At 43.2% G+C, this 24350-nt stretch overlaps 1 protein-coding gene across 4 annotated transcripts in view; it reads right to left on the reverse strand.

The window, feature by feature from the left end:
* Window positions 1–24350, reverse strand: part of TRIM33 (tripartite motif containing 33) — a 218403-nt gene that overhangs the window by 63145 nt on the left and 130908 nt on the right. For 2 of the 4 annotated variants that reach the window (XM_069756114.1, XM_069756116.1), the window contains exons 7-11: window positions 15400–15546; window positions 13925–14042; window positions 11964–12208; window positions 6981–7157; window positions 1812–2012 (exon numbers count right to left, since the gene is read on the reverse strand). In XM_069756114.1, coding sequence (XP_069612215.1) covers window positions 1812–2012; window positions 6981–7157; window positions 11964–12208; window positions 13925–14042; window positions 15400–15546 — 888 coding nt within the window. Of the gene's footprint in view, window positions 1–1811; window positions 2016–6980; window positions 7158–11963; window positions 12209–13924; window positions 14043–15399; window positions 15547–24350 lie in introns of all 4 variants that reach the window. The other 2 variants (XM_069756113.1, XM_069756115.1) reach the window with 1 other exon arrangement.

Consider the following 24350-nt stretch of genomic DNA (forward strand, 5'->3'; position numbering starts at 1 on the left):
CAGCCCAGATCAGGCACCACGTGACTGCAGTTGCGACCTGCCAAATCACAGAGTGTTTGCCATGTGAAGCAAAGGCAACTTTTCAAAATCAATTCAATTCCAAATCTATGGGAAATTCAGAATGAGGATCTGTAACCTCGTTCTGAATCTCATGGACTTGTATTGAGAAAAGTGACTTCCCCATCCCACAGTAATCCGGTGGCTTACAATAGCAATTCTGTGGTGCCAATATGCATTACGCCTACATAAAAGATTTCTAACAAAGGATAAAAAAAGATGTTGGGAGTGGTACTTAAAATTATTCTAGGGACATCTTTTTCACATAACTGTTTTAGACAAGGTGGCCACTTTCTAAAATCTTGCATAGTTAATAAAACAAAAATCCCCTTTATTATTAACACACATATGTAAGTTATCAGGGGACCCATGATGGCCTGGATTTTAAAAGCCAAAATTGCCTAAAAGTTCCAAGTGTAAAAATTGCTTACATTTATTTTATTCTTGAAAAAATGTCTCAACCTTTTAGTCAAATGATGGTAGTAAATAGACATGTGCAGAATGGGGGGTTACTACTGCACCAGTGAAAAAGCAATCTGGACTAAATTAAAGCCACTTTAATGATGAACCTCAAGCTGATAAACTAAGCCTCTCTTCTATGTAGCGCTGAGCAGAGGATGCACTATACATTTTACAGCAGGGTAAAAACACTCAACATTTTTGAGGAGCATTTTTAGCCATGGCGTAATACGTTGTACGTAATATGTAATATTTTAAATTTGTAATACTAAGGAACATGCAATGTTAAACGCTAACCTTTTTGATCGGAAATATTACTCTATATAATATAACAATGCTAAGGCCTCACAATAAACTAACGACGGCGGGTTCGGCAGACAGTTGATTGCGTACAGGAGCCACAGAAAATGGACTGTCGGGGAAAATAGAGTCTGTCAACCGAAAATGAGCTGTTACTAAACATGTCTAGAGACCACCCTTGTGGAGGACACTGAAGCACTTGACTGAATGAGCGATCCCACGTATGTGAGTGCAGGCTGAGATGGCTGTTGGCCAAAGAGCCACATAATGTGAAGACTAATCATTGGAAGGACTTCAGTAGGCTCCTGTCTTTGTCTTCATGGTGATCATTGTCCCCTGAATGGTTTGTTAATATTCACTACTGCATACAAATTAATGCAATAGTCCTCCAGCGTGAGTAGGATGGAAGCAGGCCAAGCGTCCTCATATGGAGGTCGTACCTGCTGCACAGACCAGATCTCAGAATCGATGGGCTTCCAGGGGTCAGACTCTAGGCAAGTTATTCATCAACTTAGGCTACGTTCACACTAGCGTTCGGCTAGTGTGCGTCGCGCTAGCGTCGGGCGACGCAGCGGCGACGCACGCGTCATGCGCCCCTATGTTTAACATGGGGGACGCATGCGTTTTTGCTTGTTGCGTTTTCCGACACGTGCGTCTTTTTTGACGCTAGCGTCGGACCAAGAAAACGCAACAAGTTGCATTTTTCTTGCGTCCGATTTTCGTCAAAAAACGACGCACGCGTCAAAAAACGCAGCGTTTTTGCGTGCGTTTGCACGCGTTTTTCGGTGCGTTGCCGACGCAGCGGCGCACAACGCTAGTGTGAACGTAGCCTTATCAATATGGGTTAACGTGATATGGTACAATTACATTTGAGAATGTATTCAACGGGCAAAGATTTACTTATTCTGATCCCATAATACAGCCTGAAAACAGAAAGCAATTAAAACACTTTAAAGTTAACAAAAATCTGAATGCTTTAAGCCTGGGGCACTGACCTGAATGGGTGGGATGTCTGGCAGAGAAGGAAGGTTCTCAGGATTGGTTACAGATGGAATTAATTCTATGGATGTAACAGACGGACTGGTTGGGCCTCGGTTTGCATTTGCCATAGTTGCTGTAGTAGGACTAGTAGGATTGATTGCATTATTATGAATTGAGACTACTGGAAATGGACCAGCATGTCCAGGATTAGAGTGCTGCTGGAAGGAAAAACATTTAATAAAGGTCACTTTACTGGACAGCAGAAAATCAAACACATTTTATATAAAGATTATGTTATGGTAATATTTGTTAATACATACACCAAAACGGGCACGCATACATGTCAGTTATCAGTGCAGTCTTTGTTTCTAGATTAGCATAAACAGAAGATTGCAGTCTACAAAGCAAGAACAGGTCCTGGAGCATTAGCAGTAAAACGACAATCACCAGAGTGCAGAGTCTCAGGCCCGATATATCATTTTATTTTTACTAAATGCAGCGGCAGCATATGGGGAGTCAAGAAAGGATTATTGTGCTAACTGCAAGTAGTAGGAAATGTGTGCAACCATAAGCAGCATTCCTGGTATTACTTGCCACTATCTAGATTACATACACTGCGCTAAGGCATTGATCAACAGGAAACATACTTGCTTACAGTGGAATGTAAAAGGTTTGGGCACCTCTGGTCAAAATTATTCTTATTGTGAACAGTTAAGCAAGTTGAAGACCAAATGATCTCTAACAGGGTTAAAGTTAAAGATGACATTACTTTTTTTTTTTTGCCTAAAATACTAAAGTAATTTTTTACATATTATGTAAGCATTGCAAATAGAAAAATGGTCCGATGCAAAAATGGCCCCATAAGATGCTCCATACAGACACTTGCCCTATATAATGCTCCACAAACGTTAATTATGGCCCCATAAGATGCTCCATAAAGATATTTGCCCCATAGAGTGCTGCACAAATGTTATGGCCCCCTAAGATGCTCCATACAGACACTTGCCCCATATAGTACTGCACAAACGTTGATTATGGACCCATAAAATGCTCCATACAGACATTTGCCCCATTTGCTATTGCTGCGATTTAAAAAAAAAACAACAAAAAAAAAAACAAACACATACACACCTCTCCGTCGCTCAGGCCCCCGGCACTTTCAATATTCACCTGACTTCGTTCCGGCGCCGCTCCATCTTCAGCGTCTTCTGCACGGACGTTCAGGCAGAGAGCACTAACCACGTCACTGCGCCCTCTGACCTGAGCGTCACTGCAGAAGACACTGAAGACGGAGCGGCACCGAGACAAGGAGCAGGTGGATATCGAGCAGCACTGCACTCCCCTCCCCGTTAAATACTCACCTGCTCCTGGCGCGGTGTAGTCCCTGCTTCCCCGACACCGCAGCTTCTTCCTGTACTGAGCGGTCACCGTTACCGCTCATTACAGTAATGAATATGCGGCTCCACCCCTATGGGAGGTGGAGCCGCATATTCATTACTGTAATGAGCAGTACCATGTGACCGCTCAGTACAGGAAGAAGCTGGGGCACCGGGGAGCTAGGGACCTGCAGGGACCGTGCCAGGAGCAGGTGAGTATAATTAGACAGCCCCCGCTCCCCCCTCCCCTGCGTATGACTCGAGTATAAGCCGAGAGGGGTACTTTCAGCCCCAAAAAATGGGCTGAAAATCTCGGCTTATACTGGAGTATGTAAGGTACTATAGGATTAGTAATGGATAGATGTCTTATTGACGCCTCTCCATTACTAAGCCGGCTTAATGTCACCTTTCAATAGGAAGGTGACATTAACCCCTCATTACCCTGCTTGCCACCTCTACAGGGCAAATGGGAAGAGCCCAGCAAAGCGACAGAGTTGGCACATTTAATATATGTGCCTTTTCTGGGCAGCTGCGGGCTGCCATTTTTAGGCTGGTGGGCCTATATCAGTGGCCCCTTACCAGCCTGAGAATACCAGTCCCCAGCTGTGAGCTTTAGCAATGCTGGTTGTCAAAAAATGGGGGGGACCCAGTGCCGTTTTTATTACATTATTTATTTAAATAATTTAAAAAAAGCGCGAGGACCCTTCTATTCTTAAGAACTAGCCTTGCTGAAGCTGTGAGTTTTGTCTGACTGGTTATCAAAACTAGGGAGGAACCCACGCCTTTTTTTTATTTTTATTATTGTTTATAGCACAGGAGCGGCAGATGAAAACTCCCATCCACAGCTCCTGCTCTCACTGCAATTAGCGGCTGTAGGTGTCAGATGATGGGAGCAGTAGTCCCATCAGCTGACACCAGTGATTGGAGGTAAATTTTACACCTCTGATCACAGCTGAGCGCTCCCACTGTCTTCTCACAGCGTGGGAACCGCGGCTCTCTGACCGGCGGGGATGATTTCCCCACCAATCAGAAGCGGTGTTTGCTGCTTGTCATACATATGACAGCATGTCAAACACTGTAATGTCGGACCCCTCCATTCAAGGGAATGGGGTTCGGGTCTGCTCTGCTGGATGACAGGCTGCATGGACGCATCGTGCAGCCTGCTATCTAGATGTAGCGGAGCAGAGTGTGAGGTCACAACCAGCTGTCCTTGACTTTTCTGCAGCAAATACACTGCAAGAAAAGTCAACCTGCGTATTTGCAGCGTTTTTTCATCATCCATTCAAGTCAATGGGTGGAAAAAGGCTGAAAAAACGCTGAAAGAAGTGACATGACCTATGTCCAAAAAAAGCAGCAAAGCACAAAATACTGATCACACAAAAAACCAACCAATGTGTATGCATGAGATTTTTGAAATCTCATAGGCTTGGCTGGTACTGTAAAAAGAAACTGAAAATTAGCATAAAAAAACGCAGCAAAAACGCCTTATGTGAACTTAACCTAAATAAAATTATAAAATGCCTAGAATTCTACTTCAGTAACCATAGAAACATCTCACAAAAAGATATAAAAACACTAAAGCTGTGAAAAACAATTTGTGTCAGTCTCAAAACATTTGCCCATGACTATGTATGGGGTTAATGACCAATTATGATACAACCTCTTTCACCTCAAGTAAGAAATCAAATATTACCCCCTTCCAACACAGAGACGAGAAGTAAGGAAAGATATCTACAACCAGTCATCAGTTACTAGGGCCTACAGCAGTGCAATAAAGCCATTTATTTCACTTCCCCCTTTCATAATAACGAGGGGATCCTGCAAGCCCAAATCAGATTAGACAAAAGTACATTAAAAAAAAAAAAAAAAAAAAAGTTTCTTTATATATGTCAGATCGGCAAAAGGATGGGCATCCACGTAGACATATCAAGGCAGTTGGCTTATACAGATTGAGACATGGTCTGCTCGTATGGTGATCAGCCTGAGGAAACTAAACTAATTACAAAGGACCTGTACAGAATTAGAAAAAGTTCTGATCGTTTTCCCAGAATCAGCAGCGTTCCCATGCTTTGCAGATCATTCTCATTCAAGTAATTGTTGTCTTAACTGCTGAACTTAATTGTTGAATCTCGGTGCTTTTTACCTTTAGATAAAACCAGGGGTGGGCAATTAATTTTGCCATGGGGCCGCATGAGAAATTGGGATGGTTTTAGAGGGCCGGACTAATATAATTAACTCATTTTCACCCATACTGTAGTATACATATGCTATCTTTTCATAAACAGACAGGGATGGCTCTGTTTTTGGAGTAATGCAGCCATGTTTTCCTAATCTTGGACAACCCCTTTAAGACTGTACTAAAACAGCAAATCCACCCACTGTAACATAAAAGCACTATGGATTTTCCAGTTGGGGTCTGATCACTGCTTAAAAAAGGGAAACCTACCCCCAGTGACTGGATGACAAGGTAAAATGCTTAAAGGGGCCCGTCAGCGCGTCTTTACAGCTGGCAGTAGGAATATTGCTGTGGAGGAGCTTTTTGTCCCTAATAACAATACACCTTTTGTATAGCAATCCAACGGACCAATATTGAGAAATCTAGTATAGATGTCACATGCAAATCAGGCTGGACGTGCACTGGGGGCGTGTCACTGCAGCAGTATTGTCTTTTAAGTGCATTGACATTCCACAGTGCACTTTTTGCATGATTTGCATATGGTTTCTATGCAAGATTTCTCAAGATTAGCACATTGGATCATTACAAAAAAAGTCTCATTTTTTATGGGGGGACAAGCACTGACACATTTACACCACTGCTTCCGTATTTAAAAGAAAAAACATCCAGGAAGTTCCCTTTTAAAGGGGTTGGCCCGTGAAGAGCAATTATGACCCCTCTACAGGAAAAGAGCTGTCTGTCTGATCACAGGAGGGATCGTCTGCTCACAAGATCCTGCGCCCAAGTGGTGGAACACATACTGTATGTGCAATGGCTATGGGGCTGACAGGAGCCCCAAGTGCTGAGGTATCTGTAACAGCCTCATAGTGTCCTGGGGGACCACCCAAACACTGAAATGGGGTCTCCGCACCCCCCGAGATCACACGCAGCACTAGATGTACAGAGTTTGTATCTGTTATATAGAACACACAATGCATGATACAAAGCAGGAGCTTTCTATACAGGTGAACAGGCATGGAGCCCTCCTATCCCCCCACACAGAGACAGCAACTGCCCCCCAGTCACCCCTGCTGGCAGGCTGCCCCGAGCCTTGCATGCACCCTTCATCTCCCACCTGCAGCCCCCATGACCGGCCCAGGACTCCCCTCTTCTGCAGCTCTTACTTGCTCTTGTGTGCAGACTCGACATGTTGACTTCTGGGATGCGGGGGGAGGGCAGAAGATTGAGAAGGAAACAGGAACCTGGCGGCGCTGCTGCTGCATCCTCCTGCACAAGGGAACATGGCTTCTCATCACCCGCAGCTCTGCTCACACAGCACAGGGGAACATGGCTCCTCATCACCCTCAGCTCTGCAAGCGCAGTTCCGACAGCGTGTCGCCTTCACTCCAGCCGCCAGTGGTCTTCAGAAGCGGCTGGCCGAGCGGTGCCGGGGGCGGCTGTCAGAAGTGACAGCTAGCTGGCGGGCCGTTTAAAATCATCAGGCGGGCCGGATGCGGCCCGCGGGCCGCATCTTGCCCAGGTCTGGATAAAACCATAGAAAGTCCCTCAAACATTTGTGTCAAATCGACATTTGCTAATAAAAACAAGAATGCTGAAATTATTTCAATATATGTAAATCACTGAAAACATACCTGTCTTTGGAGATGAGGTTGCATCATTGAGTACTGGGGCCCATTGTGCCGAGGTATACCTGGCATTCGATTGGCATTCTGGGCAGCGTTCTGTGCCATTCTCATCTGATGCGCTTGGAAAGGTATACAGTTCATGTTATTTCGCTGCATGGTTTGCATGCTGATTAACCTTGGAGGCTGCAAGAGTTTAATTGTTGGGTTAGCATCTTTAAAGAAAGAAAATTCAGCTACTTACAAAAAAAGACCCCATGGTTTATTACAAATTTCCTTTTTTTAACTGTTACCATTAATGATTTTATGGTTTGGTCACTGTAGCATTTACAGAAAGTAGCCAATACGTAACATTGCACTTAACATGGTCATGAATTCTAAAGGTAACTTGTTGGCAGGATTCCAAATTCCTAAAACTATTTATCTGCACACGCAGAAGACAAGTACAGCAAAGCCTTTACACGGCCAATCCATTAATCGGTTACTGAGAAAAACGAGTCTGAATTTATATGCAAATGAGGCTGAAGGACTACTGGAGATCTGACACATACATCACTCCAGCTCTAAGGCTAGGTTCAGATTGCGTTCGGGCAATCCGTTTAGCGCTAAGCGCTAGCGGATTGCGCTAACGCAATGTCTATTTCGGGGTCGCGTTTAACGTCCCCGCTCTCGCAGATCCCCGATCTGCGAGAGCGGGGAACGGACCTCGGGCGCGCCGCGGACGCTGCAAGCAGCGTCCGAGGCGCGTCACAAAACACCGGCACATCGCTAGCGCGTGCCGAAAATGGCACGCGCTAGCGAGGCGCGTTCCCATTGCTGCCAATGGATTGCTGCCAATGGGCGCGCTAACGGACGCGTTGCGCGGCGTTAATTTCGCCATGCAACACTGTTCGTTAGCGCGGTCCCATTAACGCAATCTGAACCTAGCCTAACAGTGTCACATAAAAAGGAGGTGTAAGGCGAGGAATAGAGCTGGAGTGACACAGGCCTTAGATCTACATCCTAATTTGTATATCAAACCCCGATTTCTCAGTAACAGGAACCAGACTGCTCATATAATGATATTGCTGGACGTTTGACTCTTTGAATGAGCTACCATGGACATATTAATAGATTTACTTTTGAGTAATAGTCTTATTTACTTTTATTCATAGCATCCCTTATCCTTACCACTACTTTTGACCTTCACAACAAAAGGTGTAGGTTAGTATAAGGAGGGGTTACATGCTTAGTAGGGCAGTGGTGTTCATTGGGACATGGCAGGTACAGAAGGACATGCACTTACTAGAGCACGGATATCAAACTCAAATACACGGCCAAAATGAAAAGCTTGGACCATGTGCTGGGCCAACCTTGATATTTATTACCCCTTAATGACCGCCAATTCGTCTTTTTACTGACCTGAGATATAAGAGAATAGCATCCTCATACAGGTGACAATCCAGCAGCTGTCGGCTGTACACTATAGCTGATAACTTGCTGCATTAGCCACGATCAGTGTTGGCACCATCCATATCTGTTTAACCCCTTAGATGCTGCTATCAATAGTGACCACATCATATAAATGGTTAACAGAGTGTGGGGGCTTACTCTTTATCCCCAATGTCACCCTGAGATCTTGAGCATGTGGTCCTGGTGTTTGCCATATAAGTTCATGGCCAAATAGCGGCCTTAGAGTCTGCCGGCTACAGTAACCTGTTCAGATGTCAGCGACATTTAGGTGGTAAAAAATACACCTTTTCATTGTTATGCCACTTTGCATTAATTCCTGAAAATCACTTGAAGGGTTAATAAACTACCTGACAGCAGTTTTCAATTTGTCAGGGGGTGCGGTTTTAAAACAGTATCACTTTTGGGGGTTTCCAATATATAGGACCCCAAAAGTCACTTCAAACCTGGATAGGTCCCTAAAATTGTTTTGTAAATTTCCTTTCCTGCTACAATTTTAACCCCTTCACGACATGCGCCGTACTAGTACGGCGCATGCCGTGAATCCCCCTTTGATGTGGGCTCCGGCGGTGAGCCCACATCAAAGTCGCGACATGTCAGCTGTTTTGTACAGCTGACATGTGCGCGCAATAGCGGCGGGTGAAATCGCTATTCACCCGCCGCTATTAACCTGTTAAATGCCGCTGTCAAACACAGACAGCGGCATTTAACTACCGCATCTGGCCGGGCGGCCGGATATGATGTCATCGCCGACCCCCGTCACATGATCGGGGGTCGGCGATGCATCAGGAAGGTAACCATAGAGGTCCTAGAGACCTCTATGGTTACTGATGCAGGCCTGCTGTGAGCGCCCCCCTGTGGTCGGTGCTCACAGCACACCTGCATTTCAGCTACAGAGCAGCGATCTGATGATCGCTGCTATGTAGCAGAGCCGATCAGGCTATGCCAGCTTCTAGCCTCCCATGGAGGCTATTGAAGCATGGCACAAGTAAAAAAAATGTTTTTAAAAATATGAAAAAAATATAAAAGTTTAAATCACCCCCCTTTCGCCCCATCCTAAATAAAACAATAAAAAAAAAAAATCAAACATATACATATTTGGTATCGCCGTGTTCAGAATCGCCCGATCTATCAATTAAAAAAAAGCATTAACCTGATCGCTAAATGGCATAGCGAGAAAAAAATCCGAAACGCCAGAATTACGTTTTTTTGGTCGCCGCGACATTGCATTAAAATGCAATAACGGGCGATAAAAAGAACGTATCTGCGCAAAAATGGTATCATTAAAAACATCAGCTCGGCACACAAAAAATAAGCCCTCACCCGACCCCAGATCACGAAAAATGGAGACGCTACGGATATCGGAAAATGGAACTTTTTTTTTTTTTTTTTTTTTTTTTTTTAGCAAAGTTTGGAATTTTTTTTCACCACTTAGATAAAAAATAACCTAGTCATGTTAGGTGTCTGTGAACTCGTAATGACCTGGAGAATCATAATGGCAGGTCAGTTTTAGCATTTAGTGAACCTAGCAAAAAAGCCAAACAAAAAACAAGTGTGGGATTGCACTTTTTTTGCAATTTCACCGCACTTGGAATTTTTTTCCCGTTTTCTAGTAAAAGACATGGTAAAACCAATGGTGTTATTCAAAATTACAACTTGTCCCGCAAAAAATAAGCCCTCACATGACCATATTGACGGAAAAATAAAAAAGTTATGGCTCAGGGAAGGAGGGAAGTGAAAAACGAAAACGCAAAAATGAAAAAGGGCCGCGACTTGAAGGGGTTAAACATTCTAAAATGCTAACAAAATAAAATAACATTTTACAAATTGTGCTGATGTAAAGCAGGCACCAGGGAGATGTTTTTTTTATTTTGTGGCTGTCTGGTTTAAAGGGATAATCAATCTCCAAACCAATGGGATATGTTGTAGCATTCCAGAGTTATTACCATAAAGTGACAATGGTCAGATTTAACAAAATTTGGCCCGGTCACTAAGGGGTTTAAATAAAAAATGTTTACAATTCAGAAAATTTCCTGATTAAATAAAATTAACCTTTTCATATGGAAACAAACTTAAAGGGGTTGTCTTACGAACAAAGTACATTTTAATTTACAGATCTTAGAATAAAATATTGGAATAAATATGTTACTTAGGAGCAGCAAACATATGGCCAAATGGCTTAACCTAAATAAGTACTAACAAGGGATACAAAAACATGAATAATACATAAAGTATGATGCAAACAAAAGTGCCCCACAGAGTATGTTATCTCCACAGTGAATTCCTACACAGTACCCTCCAATCTCGACAAAAAAAAAAAAAATGGTAACCCCATCACACCATGATTCTCCAACTATAATGCCCATACAGTTCTCCGTACAGTATAATGGCTACAAAAAGTGTTTGATCCATACAGTATCATGGCCCCACATAGCGACCCAATACAGTATAAAAGGTCCCACAGTCCTCCACTCAGCATAAAAGGCCACACATAGTACTCCACACAGTATAATGGCCCCACATAGTGCTCCACACAGTATAATGGCCCCACATAGTGCTCCACACAGTATAATGGCCCCACATAGTACTCCACACAGTATAATGGCCCCACATAGTGCTCCACACAGTATAATGGCCCCACATAGCGCTCCACACAGTATAATGGCCCCACATAGCGCTCCACACAGAATAATGGTCCCACACAGCGCTCCACACAGAATAATGGCCCCACACAGCGCTCCACACAGAATAATGGCCCCACATAGCGCTCCACACAGAATAAAGGCCCCACATAGTGCTCCACACAGAATAAAGGCCCCACATAGTGCTCCACACAGAATGGCCCCACATAGTGCTCCACACAAGTATAATGGCCCCACATAGTACTCCACACAGAATAATGGCCCCACATAGTGCTCCACACAGAATAATGGCCCCACATAGTTCTCCACACAGAATAAAGGCCCCACATAGTGCTCCACACAGTATAATGGCCCCACATAGTACTCCACACAGAATAATGGCCCCACATAGTGCTCCACACAGAATAATGGCCCCACAGTTCTCCACACAGAATAATGGCCCCACAGTGCTCCACACAGAATAATGGCCCCACACAGTGCTCCACACAGAATAATGGCCCCACATAGTTCTCCACACAGAATAATGGCCCCACATAGTGCTCCACACAGAATAATGGCCCCACATAGTGCTCCACACAGAATAATGGCCCCACAGTTCTCCACACAGAATAATGGCCCCACATAGTGCTCCACACAGAATAATGGCCCCACATAGTGCTCCACACAGAATAATGGCCCCACATAGTTCTCCACACAGAATAATGGCCCCACATAGTTCTCCACACAGAATAACGGCCCCACATAGTGCTCCACACAGTATAATGGCCCCACATAGTACTCCACACAGAATAATGGCCTCACAGTGCTATATAAAGTATAATGCACCCTACATAGTACTCCATCCAGTATCATTACATCTATTATCTTTAAAGAAGAAACCATTGCCCTAAGTTATACTTGCCTGTTGATGCATGACTTGGGGACCAGGTGGCCTTTGATGAGGACCTGGTGGTTGAACCATCCGCATTTGCTGGAGCTGCTGGTGTTTTTGAGCATACACCTGCTGCTGCATATGCTGGAGCCGGAGTTGTGCTAGGTTAATTTGTGCAGGGGGTTTATTTACATGATTTGTTCCTTGGGGACCTTGCCCCACAACAACATTAGGAGCGTACGCAGAAGTCGGCTTATTTTCAATAATAAGATTGCCTGGGAAAAAGAAAATGGTAAGTCAGAAGGGAATAGATAGGAAGAACTTTACAACAGAAAGACATTTTGAAACAAAGACCATGATACAATAAAGTTGGAAACCACTGTTACACCACACACACCAGCCCCGCCTTAGGGCACGAGAATCTCTAACACAAAACTAAAAATAAAGATTAGAAAACATCCATAAGACGGATTTTATCAACCAAGGTATCATTGTAATCAGAATAATGGAGCCGACCTGACACTGTATGTAGGTTACTGTGCCTGCTGACAGGTTCCCTTTAATGTACACTCTATGGTACATTTCGAAGACCGGTCAGTGGATTTTCTTTTTATGTAAATTGAGTACCTCCTCTAATTGGTACAGTAGTTTTCACAATAAAACTTGACATTTACGGTTTGGTAGAGATCAATTCTCAGACAGAAGTTTTTTTTTTTTTTTTTTCTTTTTCATCACTGCAAGCGGACTACAATGAAATCTAACATCCCAGTCATAAAGCTGGAGCCGGACCGCCTCTAACTGCACATGGGCATCCTCACATGTCCCAGAGCAATGCCCACAAAACATGATAGACATCAGGGGGCCATCTCTAGAAAACCAGTCCATGTGGCTGCTGTAAAGCATCCCTGAACTGCTGTTTAACCCCTTAATGACCGCCAATACGCCTTTTAACTGACCTGAGATATAAGAGAATAGCTTCCCCATACAGGTGACAATCCAGCATCTGTCGGTTGTACACTATAGCTGACAACTTGCTGTACCAGCCACGATCAGTATTTGCACCATCTAAATCTGTTTAACCCCTTAGATGCTGCTGTCAATAGTGACTACATCATTATAAATGGTTAACAGAGCGTGGGGGCTTCTTTTTTGTCCCAATTGGTACCCTCATATCATGATTTTGTTGTCCTGATGTTTGCCATGGCAATTCATGGCCAAATAGCGGCCTTAGAGTCTGACGGCTGTAGTAATCTGTTTAGAAGTTAGAGACATTTAGGTGGTAAAAATACACATTTTCATTTCTGTCATACCACTTTGCATTAATTCCTGTAAAGCACCTGAAGGGTTAATAAACTACCTGACTGCAGTTTTTGATATGTCAGGGGGTGCTGTTTTTAAAATGGTATCACGTTTGTGGGTTTCCCAATATATGGGACCCCTAAAGTCACTTCAAACATGGATAAGTCCCTAAAAAAATAAATTTTGTAAATTTCTTTGAAAAAATGAAAAATTGCTGCTACATTTTTAAACCTCCTAAACTGCTAACAAAATAAAATAATATTTTACAAATGGTCCTGATGTAAAGCAGACATGTGGGAAATGTTATTTATTAATGGTTTGCTGTGGTATGACCATCTGGATTAAAGGGATAATCATTCAAATTTAGAAAATTGCTAATTTTTTAACATTTTTCTCAAATTTTTGATATTTTTTATAAATAAACACAAAAAATGTTGAACAAAATTTACCATTATCATAAAGTATAATGTGTCACGAAAAAACAATCTCAAAATCACTGGGATTTGTTGAAGCGTTGCAGAGTTATTACCACATAAAGTGACACTGGTCAGATTTCAAAAATTTGGCTCGGTCACTAAGGGGTTAAATTAGGCAAGAAATAAAAAATAAAAAAATAAAATACATAAATATAATATATCATCTCAAATATGTAAAATGGTCAATCTGAGAAGGTGAACTAAGAAGAAGCTTACCTAAATTTACTACATTCTTTGCCCAGAATGTCGGATCACAATGGAACCGTACTGCTCCATTTGCTGCTGGTACTGGGTCACATCGAGCCTTTAAAATGTGACGTAACTGAAAAGTAATCTGGAAAAAAAAAAGAAAAGGTAACAGAAATGAGAAACTACAGGAGTACAGAAAAATAAATAAAATCAATAAGCCAAATGTAAACTTTGATTAAACAAATTAAATTTGGGGTTTCTAGTCACTGTGGAATCCTCGTTACAGAGGTCCTTCTATGATTATACCCAAAGTGGGATTAACATATCTTGACATAAAGGATTTGTCCTCATTATAAAAATCATAATAAAATGCATACTGTTATCTGTAAAGATCTTCATACTGCTCCTCAGCAGGCAATTAGAAGACCCCTGGTGGCTCATGTGTGGGCTAAGTAAGCGCTGCAGCTCTGCGGTCGCTGCTTCCACTGAAAGATTGGAACAGTCAAGCAATTCACCCACAAAACTTTAATTCTTGCATGCAAACATCTGCGCGGGTCCTGTACTGTGGAAGAGCCCACTCGGTGCATTAAAAGAAACTGAGTGTTCAGCATCTGCCCGTGGGCTGATCATCACGCTCAGTAACCAGCACCGCACACACAGAAAAGGATGTGATTAGTGGGTGAGAAAGTCATGTGGGTAAATCACCCGAGCTGCAATAGGACAGCAGAAGTATTTACATAGTGGCGAAGAAGTATGAACAGATATAGAGATGGATATGCCAAAATACCACAGGTGTGCGTTTCTTAAAGAAACCAACCCTTTTAAGAAATTGTTGTTTTTTTGTTTTTTAAGTATATTTGACGTTTTGATCACTCCTTATTGTATTTTTTTTTTTTTTTACCAAAGCTGCAGTGACTGAAAATACACAATTTTAGGATTTAGACTTTCTCTATTGCATTAATTCTATATTCTGATAGACCATACTTTTATAGTTGCGGCAATACTAAATAGGTTTATTTTTTATAATCATAATTCCAATAATAATTTTATAATAATTTTTTTATTTATTTTAAATGGGTTAAAGGGGGTGATTTGAATTTTTGTTTGTTTTTATAAGCGGACTTGAACTTGTGCTCACCCGAGATCGCTTGCAGCATATAGTAGAATTCGCGGTCTCCTATGAAAAAAGTATCATCATCAAGGCGGTTGTGTGCGCCTTCAGCAGGCTCGCAGGTGCTGTGGCAACCCATTGGAACATCACAATCACGCCGTGGGAGGGCATAGAAGTATGGACTGGCGGTGTGCCCTTTAAATGCTGCAGTCAGAGATTGACGTAGCATATAAACGGTCAGCGGCTATGGTTAGAGATCTGCTCTGGTTGCTGCTGCAAGAGGTTGATGATTGCTGTGCAATGGGGTCCAACATGGCGTCATAGCACAACAGATGTCAGTAAGGGGTTAAAACACTAGTCTAATCTGTATTAGCCAAGTAATAAGACTTACCAGACGTTTGCTGTATAACAATGCCGTGCTGCTGCCACTTGCGATTGCCCAGTTTGTGAAGTTCAGGACATGTTTCACCTGCCTAGAGAGGCCAGTTATGTCATTTTGTTGCTGAACAAGTTTGCTTTGTCTTTCTTTTGTGACACTCTAATGAAGGAAAACAAACTTTTCAAATTAGAACTTAACAGCACAACAGATTACAAAGTAGAATAAAAAGCTCATAATTAACAGTGAATAAATAGTGGCACTAATACATTGCAAAAGCTCCCTCAAAATAAAAATAAAGCGAAGAAGAGAGAAACCCGCGCAAACAGAAACCATGCACGGTCACTTAGAAAACCAGTATCCGCTGTGCCGGTCTGTAAACCTGCTAATAATGTCCAAAGAAAATTAATCCCATAAATCCGTTCTGCAGAGGAGAATTCATGTATATAAAAAGCTTAGAGGTACAAAAAAAAATCCTAAATCCTTAGAGGGGACAATTCATTTAACCAACCGCTGAAAACAGGAAGAGCTGAAGGCGCCGGAGACCATTGGAGAAGCAGGGAAGTGCAGAGACCGCACCGGGAGCAGGCGAGTATGATGTGACAGCCGCCACTCCTGCCGCTCCCAGCCAACCCCCTGGGACAATGACTCGAGTATAAGCCGAGAGAAGCACTTTTAGCCTTAAAAAAAATGGGCTGAAAATCTCGGCTAATACTCGAGTATATACAGTACAATAAAATGACTGAAAATAGGAATTCAATGCATTTTGGCTATGTGCCCATGTTGCGGATTTTGTATGCGTTTTTTCCGCTCACTTTTTGAAAAATCTGCAGGTAAAACGCACTGCGTGCATGCCCGCGGGTTTACAGCTTTTTTTGTGCGTATTTCACCTGCGGATTCCTATTGAGGAGCAGGTGTAACGCTGCTGATTCCGCACAAAGAATTGACATGCTGCGGAAAATAAACCACAGCGTTTCCGCGCGGTATTTTCTGCAGCATGTGCAATGTGGATTTTGTCTTCCATAGGTTTACATGGTACTGTAAACCGGATGGAAAACCGCAGTGTCCAGTCCGCTGCGAATCCGCAGGCAAATCCGCAACGTGTGCACATACCCTTTGAAGGCAAAAGGACAGCAATCCAACAACCGAGCTGTTTCATAGCAGCTGGCAAATTCTGGTCCTTGGCATATATAGAGTCAAAGTCTTTAGTTTATTACCCAGATTTGTGGACATTAGTAGATATTCATTTTATCCTAAGAATATCTCAGTAGAAAGACCCATAAACTATTAAATAGATGGCATAGTAATACTACAGTAATCTAGAAAATAATCCAGATATTCTGATGTTTTTCACATTTCTGGCATAAAACTGCATAACAAGCAGCAGCCTCACATTAACACGTGCAGAAGACCATAACCAATTACCGTAATTCAGCACTATACACAATAAATCACTATTTTGAGTTGGGTTTTTAAAGTACCACTAACGTTTTCTTTAGATAATTTATTTTTTTGGGGGGTTAGGGTGTCTTTCATTCTTCATTCTATCACTAGGCCAATATGTATACACTAGATGGTGGCCCGATTCTAACGCATCGGGTATTCTAGAATATGTATGTATGTACAGTGGGGCAAAAAAGTATTTAGTCAGTCAGCAATAGTGCAAGTTCCACCACTTAAAAAGATGAGAGGCGTCTGTAATTTACATCATAGGTAGACCTCAACTATGGGAGACAAACTGAGAAAAAAAAATCCAGAAAATCACATTGTCTGTTTTTTTTATCATTTTTTTTGCATATTATGGTGGAAAATAAGTATTTGGTCAGAAACAAACAATCAAGATTTCTGGCTCTCACAGACCTGTAACAACTTCTTTAAGAGTCTCCGCTTTCCTCCACTCATTACCTGTAGTAATGGCACCTGTTTAAACTTGTTATCAGTATAAAAAGACACCTGTGCACACCCTCAAACAGTCTGACTCCAAACTCCACTATGGTGAAGACCAAAGAGCTGTCAAAGGACACCAGAAACAAAATTGTAGCCCTGCACCAGGCTGGGAAGACTGAATCTGCAATAGCCAACCAGCTTGGAGTGAAGAAATCAACAGTGGGAGCAATAATTAGAAAATGGAAGACATACAAGACCACTGATAATCTCCCTCGATCTGGGGCTCCACGCAAAATCCCACCCCGTGGGGTCAGAATGATCACAAGAACGGTGAGCAAAAATCCCAGAACCATGCGGGGGGATCTAGTGAATGAACTGCAGAGAGCTGGGACCAATGTAACAAGGCCTACCATAAGTAACACACTACGCCACCATGGACTCAGATCCTGCAGTGCCAGACGTGTCCCACTGCTTAAGCCAGTACATGTCCGGGCCCGTCTGAAGTTTGCTAGAGAGCATTTGGATGATCCAGAGGAGTTTTGGGAGAATGTCCTATGGTCTGATGAAACCAAACTGGAACTGTTTGGTAGAAACACAACTTGTCGTGTTTGGAGGAAAAAGAATACTGAGTTGCATCCATCAAACACCATACCTACTGTAAAGCATGGTGGTGGAAACATCATGCTTTGGGGCCGTTTCTCTGCAAAGGGGCCAGGACGACTGATCCGGGTACATGAAAGAATGAATGGGGCCATGTATCGTGAGATTTTGAGTGCAAACCTCCTTCCATCAGCAAGGGCATTGAAGATGAAACGTGGCTGGGTCTTTCAACATGACAATGATCCAAAGCACACCGCCAGGGCAACGAAGGAGTGGCTTCGTAAGAAGCATTTCAAGGTACTGGAGTGGCCTAGCCAGTCTCCAGATCTCAACCCTATAGAAAACCTTTGGAGGGAGTTGAAAGTCCGTGTTGCCAAGCGAAAAGCCAAAAACATCACTGCTCTAGAGGAGATCTGCATGGAGGAATGGGCCAACATACCAACAACAGTGTGTGGCAACCTTGTGAAGACTTACAGAAAACGTTTGACCTCTGTCATTGCCAACAAAGGATATATTACAAAGTATTGAGATGAAATTTTGCTTCTGACCAAATACCGTATATACTCGAGTATAAGCCGACCCAAGTATAAGCCGACCCCCCTAATTTTGCCACAAAAAACTGGGAAAACTTATTGACTCGAGTATAAGCCTAGGGTGGAAATGCAGCAACTACCGGTGAATTTCAAAAATAAAAATAGATACCAATAAAAGTAAAATTAATTGAGACATCAGTAGCTGCGTTCATATATCCCCATATCTGCCCCATACTGTGCTCTGCTGCATTCATATATCCCCATATCTGCCCCATACTGTGCTCTGCTGCGTTCATATATCCCCATATCTGCCCCATAATGTGCTCTGCTGCGTTCATATATCCCCATATCTGCTCCATACTGTGCTCTGCTGCGTTCATATATCCTCATATCTGCCCCATACTGTGCTCTGCTGCGTTCATATATCCCCATATCTGCCCCATACTGTGCTCTGCTGCGTTCATATATCCCCATATCTGCCCCATACTGTGCTCTGCTGCGTTTATATCCCCATATCTGCCCCATACTGTGCTCTGCTGCATTCATATATCCCCATATCTGCCCCATACTGTGCTCTGCTGCGCTCATATTGCCCCATAGATGCTCGGTATAAGTCTGTGCCATGGCCGCTGCTGCTGCTGCAATAAAAAAGAAAAGCCATACTCACCTCGCTGATTGCAGCTCCCAGCGTCCGGTCCCGGCGTCTCTCTGCTCTGACTGATCAGGCAGAGGGCGCCATGCACACTATATGCGTCATCGCGCCCTCTGACCTGAACAGTCAGAGCGCAGATAGACGCCGGGAAGATGGATCGGCGCCCGGCGGCTGGAACGTGGACAGGTGAATATAACATACTCACCTAGTCCTGGCGATCCTCGTGCTGTCCCCGCCTGTCACAGCTTCTTTCTCTATCAGCGGTCACCGGCACCGCTGATTAGAGAAATGAATAGGCGGCTCCGCCCCTATGGGAGGTGGAGCCGCCTATTCATTTTTCTAATGAGCGGTCCCACGTGACCGCTGAAGAGAGGAAGAAGCTGCAGCGCCGAAGCCCGTGGGACGGCAGGGACAGCGCGAGGATCGCTGGGACTAGGTAAGTATACCTCAGCGCCCTCTCCCCCTCACCCGCCGACCCCACCGCTACCGTGACTCGAGTATAAGCCGAGGGGGGCACTTTCAGCCAAAAAATTTGGGCTGAAAATCTCGGCTTATACTCGAGTATATACGGTACTTATTTTCCACCATAATATGCAAATAAAATGTTAAAAAAACAGACTGATTTTCTGGATTTTTTTTCCTCAGTTTGTCTCCCATAGTTGAGGTCTACCTATGTTATATAGTATATAGTACAATATAGTAAATTACAGACGCCTCTCATCTTTCTAAATGGTGGAACTTGCACTATTGCTGACTGACTAAATACTTTTTTGCCCCACTGTACATACATACACATTGTAGAATACCCGATGCGTTAATACAGGCCACGCAATATATAACAGTGGCTACGCAGTATATAACACAGCTCAAACAGTATATAACACAGCCCAAACAGTATATAACAGTCCATGTACTATATAACACAGCCCACGCAGTATATAGCAGCCACGCAGTATATAACAGCCCACGTACTATATAACAGCCCACGTACTATATAACAGCCCACGTACTATATAACAGCCCACGCAGTATATAGCAGCCACGCAGTATATAACACAGGCGACGTAGTATATAAAACACAAGCCACGCAGTATATAACACTGGCCACGTAATATATAGCAAAGCACACACAGTATATAACACTGGCCAGGTAGTATATAGCAGCCGCACGGTATATTACACAGCCCACGCAGTATATAACACTGGCCACGTAATATAACAGCCCACGCAGTATAGAACACTGGCCACGTAATATATAGCACAGCACACGCAGTATATAACACTGGCCAGGTAGTATATAGCAGCCATGCGGTATATTACACAGCCCACGCAGTATACAACACTGGCCACGTAATATATAGCAAAGCACACACAGTATAACACACTGGCCAGGTAGTATATAGCAGCCGCACGGTATATTACACAGCCCACGCAGTATATAACACTGGCCACGTAATATATAACACAGCCCACATAGCATCTAACACTGGCCAGGTAGTATATAACAGCCACGCGGTATATTACACAGCCCACATAGTATATAGCAGTGTGGGCACCATATCCCTGTTAAAAAATAAATAAATAACTAAATTAAAATAAAAATAGTTATATACTCACCTGCATAGGCAGCATCAATAGTAAAAAGTTGGGGACACACAGGGTTAATAGCAGCGGTTATGGAGGGCGTTACCCGCGGCATAACGCGGTCCGTTACCGCTGGCATTAACCCTGTGTGAGAAGTGACTGAAGGGGAGTATGCGGGCGCCGGGCACTGACTGGAGGGGAGCATCCGGGCGCCGGGCACTGACTGCGGTGACTGGAGGGGAGCATGCGGGCGCCGGGCACTGACAGCAGGGAAGTAGGGAGGGACTAATCGGACTGTGCCCGTCGCTGATTAATCTCGCCAGCTGCCGCGACCAATCAGCGACGCGGGATTTCCGTTACGGAAGTTGCCGACAGACGCAAGTACCCTTTAGACAATTATATATATAGAATACACATACATACATACAAAGTGTACTGTGCACAAGTTTTAGGCAGGGTGGATAAATTGCAATTATTGCAGTAATAATGCTTTCAAACAGAAGTGTTAATAGTGTAATTTATCAATTAATGAAAGAGTGAAAGAACAAAAGAAAAATCTGAATCAAATATTTGGTGTGACCATTCTGTGCCTTCAAAACATAAAAGCACCAATTCTTCTAGCTAAACTTGCACATTGTTTTTGAAGGAACTCAACAGTGAAATTGTCTTAACCATCTCGGAGAACCACAGATCTTCTGTGGATATAAGACTGCTCACACCCATGTGTCTCTTCATGTAATCTCACCCAAACACGGACGTTGAGATCAGGGCTCTGCGGAGGCCATATTATCACTTAAACTATCTATTACTGTTTTGAGGGAGCAATTTAAAGCGGTTCGCCCTTATACGGTGTTATAATATAGATGTTAGATTCTGTCCTTCCCCCACTAATATTTGGGATATATATGTTCTTAGGCTATGTGCACATGATGCGGATTTGCTGCGGATCCGCAGCGGATTTTTCCACGCAGAAACGCTGCAGATCCGCCCTGTGATGTACAGTACACTGTAAATCAATGGTGTAAAAAAATATCTGTGCAGATGGTGCGGAAAAATCCGTGCAGAATTGTGGCGGATTTCAAAGACGTGCATGTCACTTTTGTGCAGATCTGCAGCGTTTCTGCACCCCTCCATGTTAAAAATCCGCAGTGGCAAAAACCGCTGAAAATCTGCACAAAATCCGCATCAATTCCGCACAAAATCCGCAGCAAATCCGCGGCTGCGGATTCTGCCAGGAGATGTGGATTTTGTGCTGAAAATTCTGCACCTCTTCTTACGTGTGCACATAGCCTTACACCTGTTACTCATTAAATTGCTTTGTCTATTATTACATGTATTATATATGTTGCTTTTATGATATATGTGTTGTGAATAGTGTTGAGCATTCCGATACCGCAAGTATCGGGTATCGGCCGATACTTGCGGTATCGGAATTCCGATACCGAGATCCGATACTTTTGTGGTATCGGGATCGGATACATAGAGATGTGTAAAATAAAGAATTAAAATAAAAAATATTGATATATTTACCTCTCCGGCGGCCCCTGGACTCAGCGCGGGTAACCGGCAGGCTTCGTTGTTCAAAATCAGCGCTTTTAGGACCTGAGAATCACGTCCCGGCTTCTGATTGGTCGCGGGCCGCCCATGTGACCGCCACGCGACCAATCACAAGCCGCTACGTCTTTGAAAGTCATTACCGCGCTCATTTTTAAAAATGAGCGCGTTAATAGCTTGCGGTGACGTCGCAGCTTGTGATTGGTCGCGGCCACGCGACCAATCACAAGCCGCTACGTCTTTGAAAGTCATTACCGCGCTCATTTTTAAAAAATGAGCGCGTTAAGGACCTGCGAATGACGTCACGGCTTGTGATTGGTCGCGGGCCGCCCATGTGACCGCCACGCGACCAATCACAAGCCGTGACGTCATTCGCAGGTCCTTAACGCGCTCATTTTTAAAAAATGAGCGCGGTAATGACTTTCAAAGACGTAGCGGCTTGTGATTGGTCGCGTGGCCGCGACCAATCACAAGCTGCGACGTCACCGCAAGCTATTAACGCGCTCATTTTTAAAAATGAGCGCGGTAATGACTTTCAAAGACGTAGCGGCTTGTGATTGGTCGCGTGGCGGTCACATGGGCGGCCCGCGACCAATCAGAAGCCGGGACGTGATTCTCAGGTCCTAAAAGCGCTGATTTTGAACAAAGAAGCCTGCCGGTTACCCGCGCTGAGTTCAGGGGCCGCCGGAGAGGTAAATATATCAATATTTTTTATTTTAATTCTTTATTTTACACATCCCTATGGATCCCAGGGCCTGAAGGAGAGTTTCCTCTCCTTCAGACCCTGGGAACCATGAGAATACCTTCCGATACTTGATGTCCCATTGACTTGTATTGGTATCGGATATCGGTATCGGCGATATCAGATATTTTTCGGGTATCGGCCGATACTATCCGATACCGATACTTTCAAGTATCGGACGGTATCGCTCAACACTAGTTGTGAATAAAAATCCTAATAATTTGTACCGTACTTTTGGGACGTTTTAGACGCTTTTTTCGCTTTGTTAGTATTTAAAACAGTAACCGTAGTTTTAATTTCTATTTCAAAGATCAGTAGTACACATGAAAATAAGCAACTTTGTAATCCATATCAGAGAAATATGCTTCTTTGTCAGTCAGGACTGATTATTAATTCTCACTTTATGGGTAAAATCTGTTTTGATTGAAGGCAGATTACATAACTAAGGTATGAGATAGCAGGTACTACTGATAAGATTCCGTGTATGGAGGAGGGGGTAGTTCTACCTATAGCACCTCTCAAATCTTTTCACACAGATGTCAGGTACTACTGAATAGTTTCTCTCTCAGTAATGGGAAAGTCTGCCTTCACCGAATACAGATTTTACCTGTAAATTGAAAATTTTGAAAATGACTGATCATCTATAACTGAGAAAGATTTAACTGATAAGATATAAGACAAATTTGCTTATCTTAGTGTGTACTATAGATACACACTTTATAAAATAAGAATTGAAATTACGGTTACACTTTAAAAGACTCCTTGTGCTTTACGCTGAAGATGGTTCTTTAAAGGGTAATGACTATATGCTTGAGGTGGTTGGCCTGCTGCAAAATACATTTGGAGCCAGATAGTTTCATGATGGTATTGCATGATGGACAAGTATCTGCCTGCATTTTCCATCATTGAGGACAACATTAAGCTTGATCAAATCTCCAACTCCATTTGCTAAAACACAGCCATAACTTGCAAGGAACCTCCACCATGCCTCACTGTTTCCTGCAGAGCACGGAAATTATATCAGTGCTACCACTGTGGCGGTGAAATGAATAAAAACCGTGTAGTATTTTAACTCCTTCAAGCATGAACATTTTTCTTTTGTTTTTTCCTCACCTTCTTCCAAGAGCCATTACTTATACAATTTTTAGTCAATACAGCCATAAGACTTGTCTTGAATGACGCCAATCATTTTACCACATCGCGAACTGGAAAACGGGATTAAAAAAATCTTATTTTTTTTAATTTACCATGTTCACTATAAAGCAAAACTGACTAGTCAATGTGATTCTCCGGGCCAGTACCACTACACAGAAATTAATGGTATGCAACAGAATGAATGGTGTCATTCAAAAGTACAAGTCGTCCTGCAAAAAAGAAGTCCTCATACTGAAAAAAAAAATAATAATAATAATAA

This window comes from Ranitomeya imitator, chromosome 3 (assembly GCF_032444005.1).
Source record: "Ranitomeya imitator isolate aRanImi1 chromosome 3, aRanImi1.pri, whole genome shotgun sequence".
NCBI classification, from domain to species: domain Eukaryota; kingdom Metazoa; phylum Chordata; class Amphibia; order Anura; family Dendrobatidae; genus Ranitomeya; species Ranitomeya imitator.